Genomic DNA, 16269 nt, shown 5'->3' with positions numbered 1-16269 from the left:
TATGTTGGAATTGGTCGTCTGATCTGAAATTCAAAATTTGAAATGGTTTAAAATTTTGAATTTAAATATGGATGGTGGGAAAAGAAATTCTTTTAAAAATCGAATTTTAATCTTTAAATCGAATAATTAAAATTCGATTATTTTTTTTTTTGTTCCTACCTTAAAAGTTACACGTTTATGTCATACGAACAAACCGATTTTCTTATTAATTCGTTTACGGGACAAACAAACCGATTTTTTTTTCTTAATCAACTAGTTAATAATAAGGCGAAGGATATTGTGACAACCAAGTTGTGTTACTACCAATCAATCTCACAATTAGATCGATTATGTTGATCCAACGGTTATATTTATTTCCATCTTTATATGGTCATGATTCTCCATATTTAATACTTTATATTTATTTATACCTTTGTATGATTATGATTTTCCATATTTAATGCTTTCATTTTAAATATGGGAAATCATGACCATACAAAGATAGAAATAAATATAATCGTTGATTCACATAATCGATCTTACGGTGAGATTGATTGGTAGTAACATGATAGTAACTCAACTTGGTTGTTACAATATCCTTCCCCTATTTTAAGTGCAAGAAATACACAAACTAATATTTTTAATTTTTTTAAAAAATACACTCATTTTCTCTCCCATACTTTCCATTACTTGTTTCTTTCTCTCTCTTAAAATGACACAACTCTTTGTGCTTTAAAAATACCAACATCAAACCCTTTCCAAAATACATAAAATTTTCCAAGAGGTTTTTATTTTTATTTTTTCTGAAAAAGTGCATTTTTTAGAGAAAAAGCCCATCCAAATACACAATGATAAGTGACATCAACCCTATTTTTTTTCTTAGCATCCTCAAATTTTAGAGTTTTGTGTTCAGGTCTTTGAAACGTTCAAAGTGCACCAGCTTTTCGCTTTTGAGGTGAGAAAGAGTTTAATTTTTTTTAAGGTTTGGCTCTGTTTCTCATTTTCTATTTTTAGCATTCTCATTTTTTAGGGTTTTTTCGTTTGCCACAGTGAGACGTTGAAAGTGCACCTGTTTTTTGGCGTCTGAGGTGACAAACAGGTAGAAAAATCATTTTAGGGTTTGGTTCTGCATTTTTTTTAAAGTTCCATTATCTCTTTTTTTTTTTTTTTGTCGAGAACACCCACCAACCACTCACACTCTTCCCCAAAGCAAATATTTAAAATTTAACAAACATTATTAAAATGAAAAATATAGTGTCTATTTCATCGTGTTATGTTTTTTTTTTAAATTATTTTGTACAATAATTATGAAAATATATGGTTTTTTTGTTTTTTTTTTTAAAGTTAAAAGTCAAAATATAAAAAAAAACAATTCAAAAATATTTTTTAAATTTGATTTTAAAAATAAAAAAAGTTGAAATTTTGAATTTTTTTTTTTTTACAAAACAGGTTTCACTAAAAAAAAATTCTTCGTTTGTTTTTACTGTAACTGTCAATGTAGATAAGTTATCTATCTTGAAATAAAATGATGTCATTTTAAAGCGAAAATCAAGATATTTTTTGTAATTATAATTTATTTTAGAATTATAATAAAAAATAATTTTTTAATCTTTGAATATAAAATGAGTTGTTTTGAGAAATGATACTAAATAACTTATCTACCTTAAATTAAGTTTTTTTTTTTTTTTATGAAAACCAAAAATCTATTTTTACAAACAGTATTCAAACAGGAACATAGTCTCATGTTGGCGTGGCAGAAGGAATTTTTCTCCAGCATTATTTTTTTACACCTGATTTTTGTGTCTGAACTAAAAAAAAAGTACACATAAAGCCCTTATTAAAATTAACAAATAGTCAAATACTAAACAAGCCTGTAAATTCGCAGATTTTTGTATTTATATTAATGCATTATTCATTGTATTGTAGATAGCATTCCAAGACTCCTGAAGATGGATAAACCAACCTCAATGCGGCAGAAAGCAGAAGAAAATGATGTCGGCAGGGACAGGATCAGTGATCTGCCTGATGCAGTCTTGTGCCACGTCCTCTCATTCCTTCCAATTAAAATCTGCGTGACTACGAGCATTTTGTCTCGTAGGTGGCGCCATATCTGGAAGGATATTCAAGTCCTTGACTTTTGCGACCATTATTGCGAGGGATTCGAGCATTTAGCTGTTTTAGTAAATAGGGTTCTAGCTATGCGAAAGGGTTATGATATTCGAGTGTTTCGACTCTGCCGTTATTTCTCCAACACAGACTCCGACTCAGTGGCTAAGTGGGTCCAAACCGCCATTGGGCCTAACCTGGAGGAACTGCAGCTTGAACTGCATTATGGATTGGGTTTTGTGGTGCCTCACACCCTCTTCACTTGCAGCAGGCTCGTGTCACTGACTTTGTCCTACGGAATCCGCATAGAAAAGCCTCCAGCCGTTTGTTTGCCATCCCTAAAGGTGCTTAGTGTAGAGGATGTAGACGTGGATGTTATTGAAACCCTCCTCTCTGGGTGCCCTGCCCTCGAAACTCTGACTTTGACTATTTATCCCGAATGCTTGACCAAAGTCCGCGTCCCTTCTTCCTTGAAGAGATTGTTGTTACAAGTTTTTTCTACTGGTTGTGAATCTTACCTGGATATAGATGCGCCAGGTCTTGAGTACCTTAATATCTTCTATATGGATAGCTCCTTTCATTTTAAGGTTACTAATTTACAGCATATGATGCATGCAAATCTTAATACGGAAGCAATGGACAAAGCATCTGTCAACAGTTTTCACAAGCTTATCCGAGCTCTGTCCGGAACAAAATCTCTAAAATTGGGTTCTTTATCAACAGAGGTCAAGTTTTATTATCACTATTCTTCTTATTCTTTTTTTATGAATATTATATATTATATAACTTCTTGCTGTCTTGCAGATCCTACTTTGTCCCCCTATTTTAGATTTACCGAATTTTCGCCACTTACGTAGTCTAGAGATCACTTTTCCATGTTTCAAATCGAGTTTTCTGATAAACTTGCTTCAGAAATGTCATGTACTTCAAGTTCTTACAGTTCATAACTCGAGGGTTTGTTGAGCTTTCAAGTTTAAAGTTTTGACCTATATTAAATATAATCTTCGCTTCCATTTATTAGTGTTTGTTTTTCCTTTTTGCCGCCAGAATCCGAAACCATTACGTTTACAAAGTTGGGCGCAGCCAACAACGGTTCCTAATTGTCTTCGATCACACCTGACCTCTGTTCAGTTTGAAGGATATCAAGGACTTGAAGATGAGCTAGAATTTGCTGATTATGTTTTACGATATGGATTTGTTTTGAAGGCAATGAACATTTATACCGACAGATTGTTGGACTTTGGGGAAAAGTGGCATAATATTCATAGAAAATCATTATATGATATACCACGGGGCTCTGGCGTGTGCCAACTTAATTTTTCATGTGGTGAATGTCACTACTAAGGTATGAACTCTCAACATCTCCTTCTAAGTGGCTTACTATTAGTGATATAGTTCACTTAGCTTTAGTTTTGTTGATGTTACTGTACTTCTGTATGTATTAGATCACAAATGTTCTTTTCTGTTTTCTAGTCTGTTAGTTAGTTAGTCTATTTGTAACTTGCTGACTCAGATCTGTGTCTTTATCTTGCTCTTGCTCTATAAATAGAGCCTTTGTGTATTAGATTGTACATCAGAATATACAGTAAATACAATGGTTATCTCTCAGATCTCTTCTCTCTCTCTCTCTCTCTCTCCCTCCTTCTTACCAAACTCTGATTCTTAATGAATCAAAGATCACTAGAATTTGGTTTATTTTGCACAAATACATGTATCTTTGTTCTTATATGTATATCACCACATTTTATAAGTTTATAACTATATTGGGGTGGAATTACATAATTCCATGTCCCCAAAGTTCCTAAATTTTCTTTGATAAAATTATGTTCTGACAATGCCTAATATAGTATTGCCCCCCTCCAAAAAAAAATATTATAGTTTTTGGTCCTGCAACAATTTTCTCTTATATTTTTTAGTTTAGTTTTATTTTATTTTTTTATTACTACCATTATCAGTATTTTGTTTGTTTTTTTCTTTCCTTTTCCGAAATCTTTTTTTATTTTTTATTTTTTTTGGAGTTCATTGACTGTCGATCCCAACTGGTTTGGGTAAAAGTGTTTAGGCACCATATACCCTCCTCCTGGATCCCACTGTTTGAAAGCTCTTGTATTAAGGAAAATTATTTGAGCATGATACTCCACAACAATTAATTAGACCTTTGTGCGCTCCTCTTCCATTTTTGCAAAGTTGCTTCTTATGCTATTGGAAATACAATAAGCTTGAAGAGAATCTTTAAGCTTTTTATCAATTTGCTTAATAACATCAATATAGACTTTTTTAAGAGTATGAGAGCTACTGAACTGATTAACCTTGCGATAAATATTGTCATAACCCATACCATTTCTCAGCAATGTCTCATGGACAATTTCCTTAGGATGTTAAAAGAAAATAGAACGAAAAACTGAATAACAAGTAGTAACTGATAGTAGCGATTGCATGGTTTAGCAATTGTATTTTAAGTTTTCTTTGGCTGTTAATGGTTCACATGCAGGTGAAAAAGGTACAGAAGTGTATAAAATAGGCCCATTAAGGTGATTGAGTAAATACTGGCAGACTTGTAAATTTTTTGATATTTTTCTATGCAATTTGATAACAGGGAAGCAAAAATAGTGAGGAATTGCTGACGTGGCGAATTATGGACCATTGGATGAAAGTTTAATTGGATGGACAGCAAAGTAGAAGAGACTTGGAATTTTCAACATGTTAAATAGATTTTTTGCTGAAGTCACACAGAGAGTCTTTTTAGTTTTTCATTTTTTTTCCAGTTTTAGAGAAATTTTAGTCTTTAATTTTTAGTGTTTTTCTTTGAAAGCAAGAACATCATAAGAGAACTTCTTGGAAGCATTCAAGAAGACCATTTTCTCAAGTGCAGTTTGTGATTTCAGTACCACTTTGCAAGCATTTTTTTTCATTTCTGAACCTTTATATTTTGAAGTTTATGGTCTGTACTCTAATACTCTTTACCTTCGAATCAGGTTTTAATGCACAATAATTTCAGTTTCAAATTTTATTTTCCATTCACTGTAGCTATGGATTTCTAAATTCCTAGCTGAGGATCTAAATGATTAGAAAGTATCCTTTATTTTAGAATATTACTATGTATGATTCTTGCAATTCGGTTAACAAAATTCTTAGTTCAAGAAGTCATGGGAGTGGACCTTGAACCATTTTTTTCATGATTTTGTAATTGGAAAATAAGGGTTGTGATATTTTGTTGATTGAAACCTGCAGAGTGGAAATTCATCATTAGACATTAAAGATCTGATTTAAATACCTTGGAAAAAGATTTGATTTGGTTTGGACAATTCCAATAAGTGCTTCAGATGTTGAATTTCTGTGAGAAAACCGATATAGCAGTTTGGATGAAGGGAGGAAACCGATATTTCTGTGAAACCGATATTTCTTGCAATTCAGATGTTGAATTTCTGTGAGAAAACCGATATTTCTGTGCTTCAGATGTTGGAACTGGAAAACTCCAATAAGTGCTTCAGATGTTGAATCTTTTCTGTTTGAAAATTTAGTTAGTTTAATTTCCAGCTTTAAAAAGTTGTTTTCTTGCGATTCAAGAAACTAGGACAGATTATAGAAAAGAAACTAAAATTCTTATTCCTAGAGAACGATCCTTATCATTCTTGATGTATATACTACTGTGTTTGTTAGCACAAGATTTAGCACAATTTTAATTTTTCTGTTTTGAAAATTTTTAATCCTAACATTAACCACAAAGGATCAGAGAACTTCTGGTCTCTCCCGGTCCAAAGTCTTCAAATCCCAATAAAATGTTCTCTCCGGGATCCGGCTCTCCCCGCAGCTGCTTTTTCTTTTATCATGCTTTCCCTTTTTTAATGAACGCTTCCTTCACAACCATTTTACGTTATAGAATTGTCTGCACATTTTGCTGAGTCAGCATTTGAGCATAACTGATTATGCAATTGTAAAAAAAGTTTAATCCTATGAATTATTTCCTACCTTCGCCTTAGTAGGGGTTGTATCTTTCTTCTTCTTTTTTTGGAAATATTCCAATCGGTTCATCGCTTCGCAACTAATCCGATTCGGGGCGGGTTTAGGATTAAGGCTTTAAACCCCTCCCAAAGGTGGTACTGGGAGGATTCGAACACATGCTCTCTCCCCACCTGCTCAGCTCCCATGCACCAACTGAGCTACCACCATTTGATAGTAGGGGTTGTATTTGATTTATAGCTTGAAGATTAAAGAAAATGACACATTTACTTGCTCACTAAAATTGAAGGAAAAACTTTGAGATTTCATGCCACTTATTATAATTAACTTTATTATTTACGGGAATAGATTCTCTCGTGTTAAAATTTTAAACGACCTGGTCATGTAAAAAAATTTGTCTATCTCTTCGTTAATGTTAATTTCCCATCTATTTAATACATGTAAAGAGAGAGATAGACAAAAAAAAAATTGTATTTAACCAAGTCATTTGAATCTTTTAATATGAAAGGATTCACTCCCATTTTCTACTGTTTATTTTTGTTATTATTGCTCCTAAATATTTGTTTATTTTGGGGGCTTTGGTGTTTACTTTGAAGAATAACACTACCGTTGGTGTGAAGCACTGTCTTTCTATTATAATGGTTTACGTTGTTTTCATGAGTTTTATGTTCTAAAAAATCTAAAATAATAAAAAATATTATCTTGATTTACAGATATTTTTCCAGAGTTCATGAAAAGAAGAAGAAAATAGGCCACATCTTTCTGGCATTTGCGCTCAATCTAACTTTTAGTGTTACCGTCTCTTTGAGACAAGTAAATTTGTGATGTTCATGGATCAGTCAAGAATTAGCAGGTTCGACCATATATTTATTATTTTTGCTAATGAATTTTATTTTGGAGATTAAATTATATTAAGTTGTGCTCAGTGACCAAGTGTTGCAAAAGAGATACATTAAGTTCATCTTATGGAAATATATTTTCTATTTATATCATATCATGACATTATATCTTTTTAGAGAAGTAGCTTTTTTCAAAAAATAAATAAATAAATCCTTTTGAAGAATTTTATATGTTTGGATAACAACTTTTTAAAAAATAAAATTTAAAAAAAAAGTTAAAATGGTATTTATTTTTTTTGAAAATTCAGGATTCATTGCTTATAGAAAAAGCAAAAATAAAAAGTTAAATATTTTTTTAAAAATCTGATTTTACCCCAATCCCACTCAAACCACTCCACCCCTTTAATATCACATATTCAGTAGTTTTATATATAAAAATTACTTATTAAGTTGACATCTAAATAACTTTTTTATTTAATAGCATTTTTTTGTGGTTCATCAAAACATAAAATAACAATTTTAAAAAAGTTCATAATAATAAAAAGCAAGCCATAAAAAGTCATTTTCTCTAAAGCCTATCCAAACGGTTGAAGAGAAATGTGAAAGAAAGGGGAAAACTGAAGAGACCAAGAGTTATTTGACTATCAATTTTCATAATTACTTTTACATTTAGCTTGAATCAGAAAAAAATATATATATGTATAAAGGATGAGATAGACTATTATGTCCAATTCTAATAAAAAGATAAATTTATATTGTTGGCTCACGAAATGATAAATTATCTAATGGAAGTCAGGGTTTAAGGTCCATTTGATGGACATAATATATGATAGAAATGAATAAGTTAATAAGATCGAATAAAGTGGCATCCACCCCATTTTTTCTTTGCATTCTCAAATTTTAGGGTTTTGGGTTCAGGACAGTAAAACGTTCAGAGTGCACCTGCTTTTTCGCTTTTAAGGTGAGAAAGAGGTAGAAAAAACATTTTAAGGTTTGGCTCTATTTCTTATTTTCTATTTACAGCATTATCATTTTTTAGGGTTTTTTTGTTCATCTCAGTGAGACATTTACAATGCACCCGTCTTTTTCGCGTCTGAGGTGACACAGGTAGAAAAATCATTTTAGGGTTTGGTTCTGCATTTTTTTTTTTTTAAGGTTCATTACCTCTTGTCGTCTTTTTTTGTCAGGAACACCCACCAACCACAAAAATAAAAAATACAATACTCCGCAAAATAAATATTAAAAATTTAACAAACCTTATTAAAAATAACAAATAGTCAAATACTAAACAACTCTGTAAATACGCAGATTTTTGTATCATATTAATGCATTATTTGTTGTAGACAGCATTCCACGACTCCTGAAGATGGATAAACCAACCTCAAAGCCGCAGAAAGCAGAAGAAAATGCTGTCGTCAGGGACAGGATCAGTGATCTGCCTGATGCAGTCTTGTGCCACATCCTATCATTCCTTCCAACTAAAGACTGCGTGACTACGAGCACTTTGTCTCGTAGGTGGCGCCATACCTGGAAGGATCTTCAATTCCTTGACTTTTGCCACAAATATTCATGGGAGGGATTCAAGCATTTTACTGTTTTCGTAAATAGGGTTCTAGCTATCCGAAAGGGTTATGATATTCGAGGGTTTCGACTCTTGTGTCTTTTCTTTACAGACTCCGACTCAGTGGCTAAGTGGGTCCAAACCGCCATTGGGCCTAACCTGGAGGAACTGCAGCTTGAACTGCATCATGGATTGGGTTTTGTGGTGCCTCACACCCTCTTCACTTGCAGCAGGCTCGTGTCACTGACTTTGTCCTACGGAATCCGCATAGAAAAGCCTCCAGCCGTTTGTTTGCCATCCCTAAAATTTTGTAACGTGGATTTTTATGAAACCCTCATCTCTGGGTGCCCTGCCCTCGAAACCCTGATTTTGTATTTTTATGTCGAATGCTTGACCAAAGTCCAGGTCCCTTCTTCCTTGAAGAGGTTGGAGTTCCAAGTTTTTCCTTTTCAATGGGAATATTACCTGGATATAGATGTGCCAGGTCTTGAGTACCTTTCAATCGTCCATTCGAGTAGCTCCTTTCATTGTAAGGTTACCAATTTACAGCATGTGGTTGATGTACGTCTTAATGTGGAAACAGTGGACGAAGCATCTGTCAACACTTTTCACAAGCTTATCCTAGCTCTGTGCGGAACGAAATCTCTAAAACTGGATTATTTCTCAACACAGGTCAAGTTTTATTATCACTATTTTTTTTCTTCTTTTTTTCTTTTCTTTTTTATGAATTCTGTACTGATATTATATATTATATAACTTCTTGTTGTCTTGCAGACCCTACTTTGTGACCCGATTTTAGATTTTCCGAATTTTAGCCATTTACTTCGTCTAAAGATCATTTTTCCATGTTTCAACTCGAGTTTTCTGATAAACTTGCTTCAGAAATGTCACATACTTCAAGTTCTTACAATTCATAACTCGAGGGTTTGTTGAGCTTTCAAGTTTAAAGCTTTGACCTATATTAAATATAATCTTTGCTTCCATTTATGGGTGTTGGTTTTTCTTTTTGCCGCCAGGAACATAAACCATTACGTTTACACAGTTGGGCGCAGCCAACAAGAGTTCCTAATTGTCTTCGATCACACCTGACTTCTGTTCAGTTTAAAGGATATCAAGGACTTGTAGATGAGCTGGAATTTGCCGAATATATTTTACGATATGGATTTGTTTTGAAGGCAATGAACATTTATACCCCCAGATTGTTGGACTTTGGGGAAAAGTGGCATAATATTCACAGAAAATCATTATATGATATACCACGGGGCTCTAGCGTGTGCCAACTTAGTTTTTCATGTGGTGAATGTCACTTCTAAGGTATGAACTCTCAACATCTCCTTCTACGTGGTTTACTATTACTGATATAGCTCACTTAGCTTTAGCTTTGTTGTTGTTACTCTATTTCTGTATGTATTAGATCACTACTGTTCTCTTCTGTTTCCTAGTCTGTTAGTTAGTTAGTCTATTTGTAACTCGCTCACTCAGATCTGTGTCTTTATCTGTTTGCTGGTAACTTAAGATAGATTAGTGTTATATTTCAGCATAACAATTTATTGAAACTGTTAACTACAAATTCCGTAATTAATTTGAAGAATCCTTTTGAATTATTCGATTTATATTGTAGCTAAGATTTGAGGCGCAAGCAGGAGTATGCTGCATATATTTATCCTATGAATTTGATTTCCTTTATGGAGCATTATTGTTTCAAAGTGGTCTCGGGATTTTGATCAGATTTAATTTGATTTTGAGGTTGCTCTCCCTGCTGCTCTGTTTCAGGCTTCGATCGAGAGTGATAGACGTACTATGTGGTTGTTTTGTATTGAGTTCGTTAACTCCTTTTCCTCATTAAAATAAACTCAAGGGTGGGTTAATTACCAATGTAGATTGATATATAAGTATATAACAATGATAATAATCTTGAATGAATTAGATTATATAAGTCGTTTGTGTTTTTAAATGAATTTTACTGATATTTTGATAAGCACGACAATTGGATCGGGCAATCCTGGATCCCAACACAAATAGTTATGCATTAAGACTTCTGGATATAGATGCTTGTCTAGGATGTTTGTATCAATGTTATTAAACCTAATGAGTTATTAGTTTAACCGGTCAAATTGAATATATATAATATTTAGATATTATAATTAATACTTTATTAATACAAGCAAGCATTGGCATGGTGGCAGTTGTAAGGTGAAACTTGTAAATTGTAATTAGCAGTTGAACCCGGTTTTCAATTTTAGTATTAAAATAAATATAATTACATATTTCTTATGCTTTATAATTAAGATTTGAATTATATTTAGACTATTTTTTTAATTGAGTTAGATATTGTAATTTTAATTAGTTTTTTTTGTTTTGTTGATTTTATTATATTAATTTTAGTATTAAAATAACATTTTTATTTCACTCGTTTGTCCAAAAAAAAAAGCATTCCATTCAACTAAAAGTTGGGTAATATATGTTGATAATTACAGGCATAATAATATTCACATATCATAGTGGTGGTGGTGTCTAATGGTGGCGAGTCAATAGTTGTAACTTACTAGTGGTTGTGGTTGGTGTAGAGGTGGCAAGTGAAGGTGGCTAGTGGTGACGACATCGAAGGTGATTGCTGGTAATTGCGGGGGCTAATTGAAAGCGACAATGTTTTGTGCCCAATGGTCAGGGTGATGGTAACCAGTGACTACGGTTGTGACTGGTAGCTCATAATAAAGGCATGTGATTGTATGATAGCTGATGGCGGTGATAATAGGTTATAAAGCTAATGGACTACGAAGATTATGGCTGGTTGGTGGCAAGGGACACTTACATACCCATCAAAGTTCTTAAAAACAAATCATGTAACTATATTTGAAATGAGAATGAAGTGAATTTCCTATTCTATCCTTTTATTCTTAGGGGTGGTCAAGATAAAGAGGACAATATATGATAGGCTATCATATCTTACTCTTATCCGTTGTTTGGGCAACAACTAGGATATGATAAGCTTATCCCGTTAGCTCATTTTATCCTGTCCACAACAGAATAAGCTATCATAAGGAAGGACTCAAGTTAGGAATGAACATAATAGGATAACAAATATCATATCCATTACATTCCAAATGTAGCCCTATATTTTTCTCTTAGGAACTTTGCTAGGTGTATAAGAGTAAGCCATTACCACCAATCGACTGGATAAATCTTTGGTACTACTGTTGTACCCAAGTGGGTACAACATTTTGCTATTTTTGGAAAAAAGTGCAATGTGACGCCGTTAATGAATCCTAATGATCCCCTTCAAGACGATTTTAATTCATCAGTTGTCCGTCCTCCTAAAAAGATTAAGCTAGAGAAAGAGTTGAGTACTTACCCATTATTTTTTTCTTTGTGTAGCTTTTTATTTATTTATAATCGTGAGCGTGATGTGTCTGTTAATACGTCGTTATTTTTTTGTTTCTGTTTAGATTTGATGCTGTTCTGAAAGACGTGTAGCTGGACCAATGTCACTTGGAAGCTGGAACAATGTCACTTGAAAGTTTTTTGTTTTGGAGATTGTTTGGGATTGAACAATATAATTGTAGTTTTTTATTGCTGTGTTTTGGTAATCACTTCTTCCATGTTTAACTTCAAATAAGAGCGTTCCTATAGACAAAGTAATGTTTATGCATATTCTGGAATACAAGTTTATCTGTTTGTCATTAGTTATTTTCCACAATATTTTCAATTGTGTTATTGGAATGATAAATATGTGGTTAATCCGGTAATTGGATAATCAGCTGTTTAATAAGTTTCAAAATTCGAAATTTTAATTTTATAATCAGCTGATTTAATTGCTTTTTATTTTGGAATGCGTCATCTGATCTAAAATTTGAAATTTGAAATGGTCTAAAATTTTGAATTTAAATATGGATGGTGGGAAAAAAATTTCTTTTAAAAATTGAATTTTTCTTTTTTAAATCGAATAATTTAATGACCATTTGTGGTGGCAGACAAGGCATTGAATGTCCCACTGCCCATCACATTGGTATCCAAAAAGAAATCAGCTGTTTTAATTGCTTTTTATGTTGAAATTAGTCATCTGATCCAAAATTCAAAATTTGAAATGGTTTAAAATTTTGAATTTAAATATGGATGGTTGGAAAAGAATTTCTTTTAAAAATCAAATTTTAATTTTTGAATCGAATAATTAAATGACCATTTGTGGTGGCAGACATAAAAGAATAATTAATTAATAAATATGGTTTTGAAATTCGAAATTTTAATTGGATAATCAGGTGTTTTAATTGCTTTTTATGTTGGAATTGGTTGTCTGATCTGAAACTCGAAATTTGAAATGGTTTAAAAATTTTAATTTAAATATGGATGGTGGGAAAAGAATATCTTTTAAAAATCGAATTTTAATCTTTAAATTGAATAATTTAATGACCATTTGTGGTGGCAGTCAAGGCATTTAATGTCCCACTGCCCATCACATTGGTATCCAAAAAGAAAGCAGCTGTTTTAATTGCTTTTTAAGTTCGAATTGGTCATCTCATCTGAAATTCGAAATTTTAAATGGTTTATCAATTAAATTTTGAAATTATGTATTTATTTTGCACAATCTGAAATTCGAAATTTTAAATTCAATAAAAAGAAAACTCTTTTCACGGACATGCATTCACGATCTCTATTCATGGAGATCAATAGAAACAAAAACAAATTTCACAATTGCGGAAGACCTGATTGTCATTCAATTCACAATTTCGTTATGGATATTTTTTAAATAATATATACACAATAATGACATAACAAAGACATTATCTTTGTTATATATTTGATTCAAATATCATAACAATCAAGAATCAAGAGAGCTGACAGATAAAATAAATTAGATAATCAGGTGTTTTAATTGCTTTATATGTTGGAATTGGTCGTCTGATCTGAAATTCGAAATTTGAAATGGTTTAAAATTTTGAATTTAAATATGGATGGTGGAAAAAGAATTTCTTTTAAAAATCGAATTTTTATTTTTAAATTGAATAATTAAATGACCGTTTGTGGTGGCAGATATAAAAGAATAATTAATTAAGAAATATGATTTTGAAATTCGAAATTTTAATTGGATAATCAAGTGTTTTAATTTCTTTTTATGTTGGAATTGGTCGTCTCATCTGAAATTCAAAATTTGAAATGGTTTAAAATTTTGAATTTAAATATGGATGGTGGGAAAAGAAATTCTTTTAAAAATCGAATTTTAATCTTTAAATCGAATAATTAAAATTCGATTATTTTTTTTTTTGTTCCTACCTTAAAAGTTACACGTTTATGTCATACGAACAAACCGATTTTCTTATTAATTCGTTTACGGGACAAACAAACCGATTTTTTTTTCTTAATCAACTAGTTAATAATAAGGCGAAGGATATTGTGACAACCAAGTTGTGTTACTACCAATCAATCTCACAATTAGATCGATTATGTTGATCCAACGGTTATATTTATTTCCATCTTTATATGGTCATGATTCTCCATATTTAATACTTTATATTTATTTATACCTTTGTATGATTATGATTTTCCATATTTAATGCTTTCATTTTAAATATGGGAAATCATGACCATACAAAGATAGAAATAAATATAATCGTTGATTCACATAATCGATCTTACGGTGAGATTGATTGGTAGTAACATGATAGTAACTCAACTTGGTTGTTACAATATCCTTCCCCTATTTTAAGTGCAAGAAATACACAAACTAATATTTTTAATTTTTTTAAAAAATACACTCATTTTCTCTCCCATACTTTCCATTACTTGTTTCTTTCTCTCTCTTAAAATGACACAACTCTTTGTGCTTTAAAAATACCAACATCAAACCCTTTCCAAAATACATAAAATTTTCCAAGAGGTTTTTATTTTTATTTTTTCTGAAAAAGTGCATTTTTTAGAGAAAAAGCCCATCCAAATACACAATGATAAGTGACATCAACCCTATTTTTTTTCTTAGCATCCTCAAATTTTAGAGTTTTGTGTTCAGGTCTTTGAAACGTTCAAAGTGCACCAGCTTTTCGCTTTTGAGGTGAGAAAGAGTTTAATTTTTTTTAAGGTTTGGCTCTGTTTCTCATTTTCTATTTTTAGCATTCTCATTTTTTAGGGTTTTTTCGTTTGCCACAGTGAGACGTTGAAAGTGCACCTGTTTTTTGGCGTCTGAGGTGACAAACAGGTAGAAAAATCATTTTAGGGTTTGGTTCTGCATTTTTTTTAAAGTTCCATTATCTCTTTTTTTTTTTTTTGTCGAGAACACCCACCAACCACTCACACTCTTCCCCAAAGCAAATATTTAAAATTTAACAAACATTATTAAAATGAAAAATATAGTGTCTATTTCATCGTGTTATGTTTTTTTTTTTAAATTATTTTGTACAATAATTATGAAAATATATGGTTTTTTTGTTTTTTTTTTTTTAAGTTAAAAGTCAAAATATAAAAAAAAACAATTCAAAAATATTTTTTAAATTTGATTTTAAAAATAAAAAAAAGTTGAAATTTTGAATTTTTTTTTTTTTTACAAAACAGGTTTCACTAAAAAAAAATTCTTCGTTTGTTTTTACTGTAACTGTCAATGTAGATAAGTTATCTATCTTGAAATAAAATGATGTCATTTTAAAGCGAAAATCAAGATATTTTTTGTAATTATAATTTATTTTAGAATTATAATAAAAAATAATTTTTTAATCTTTGAATATAAAATGAGTTGTTTTGAGAAATGATACTAAATAACTTATCTACCTTAAATTAAGTTTTTTTTTTTTTTATGAAAACCAAAAATCTATTTTTACAAACAGTATTCAAACAGGAACATAGTCTCATGTTGGCGTGGCAGAAGGAATTTTTCTCCAGCATTATTTTTTTACACCTGATTTTTGTGTCTGAACTAAAAAAAAAGTACACATAAAGCCCTTATTAAAATTAACAAATAGTCAAATACTAAACAAGCCTGTAAATTCGCAGATTTTTGTATTTATATTAATGCATTATTCATTGTATTGTAGATAGCATTCCAAGACTCCTGAAGATGGATAAACCAACCTCAATGCGGCAGAAAGCAGAAGAAAATGATGTCGGCAGGGACAGGATCAGTGATCTGCCTGATGCAGTCTTGTGCCACGTCCTCTCATTCCTTCCAATTAAAATCTGCGTGACTACGAGCATTTTGTCTCGTAGGTGGCGCCATATCTGGAAGGATATTCAAGTCCTTGACTTTTGCGACCATTATTGCGAGGGATTCGAGCATTTAGCTGTTTTAGTAAATAGGGTTCTAGCTATGCGAAAGGGTTATGATATTCGAGTGTTTCGACTCTGCCGTTATTTCTCCAACACAGACTCCGACTCAGTGGCTAAGTGGGTCCAAACCGCCATTGGGCCTAACCTGGAGGAACTGCAGCTTGAACTGCATTATGGATTGGGTTTTGTGGTGCCTCACACCCTCTTCACTTGCAGCAGGCTCGTGTCACTGACTTTGTCCTACGGAATCCGCATAGAAAAGCCTCCAGCCGTTTGTTTGCCATCCCTAAAGGTGCTTAGTGTAGAGGATGTAGACGTGGATGTTATTGAAACCCTCCTCTCTGGGTGCCCTGCCCTCGAAACTCTGACTTTGACTATTTATCCCGAATGCTTGACCAAAGTCCGCGTCCCTTCTTCCTTGAAGAGATTGTTGTTACAAGTTTTTTCTACTGGTTGTGAATCTTACCTGGATATAGATGCGCCAGGTCTTGAGTACCTTAATATCTTCTATATGGATAGCTCCTTTCATTTTAAGGTTACTAATTTACAGCATATGATGCATGCAAATCTTAATAC

The 16269-nt window shown here is 32.0% G+C and overlaps 1 protein-coding gene across 1 annotated transcript; it reads left to right on the top strand.

Annotated features, from left to right (window-relative positions):
* Positions 1-1928: 1928 nt before the first annotated feature.
* On the top strand, positions 1929-4744 carry LOC133297754 (F-box/LRR-repeat protein At3g26922-like). The gene is made up of 4 exons (XM_061496951.1): positions 1929-2810; positions 3133-3387; positions 4577-4585; positions 4682-4744. The coding sequence occupies exons 1-4, from the start codon at positions 1929-1931 to the stop codon at positions 4742-4744; spliced, it is 1209 nt and encodes a 402-aa protein (XP_061352935.1).
* Positions 4745-16269: the final 11525 nt, after the last annotated feature.

This window comes from Gastrolobium bilobum, unplaced genomic scaffold, assembly GCF_033153095.1.
Source record: "Gastrolobium bilobum isolate Gb01-03AN ecotype WA unplaced genomic scaffold, APGP_CSIRO_Gbil_v1 utg210244, whole genome shotgun sequence".
Classification (NCBI taxonomy): domain Eukaryota; kingdom Viridiplantae; phylum Streptophyta; class Magnoliopsida; order Fabales; family Fabaceae; genus Gastrolobium; species Gastrolobium bilobum.
Note: the sequence above shows the minus strand (reverse complement) of the source record. Positions and strands in the feature narration are given on the sequence as shown.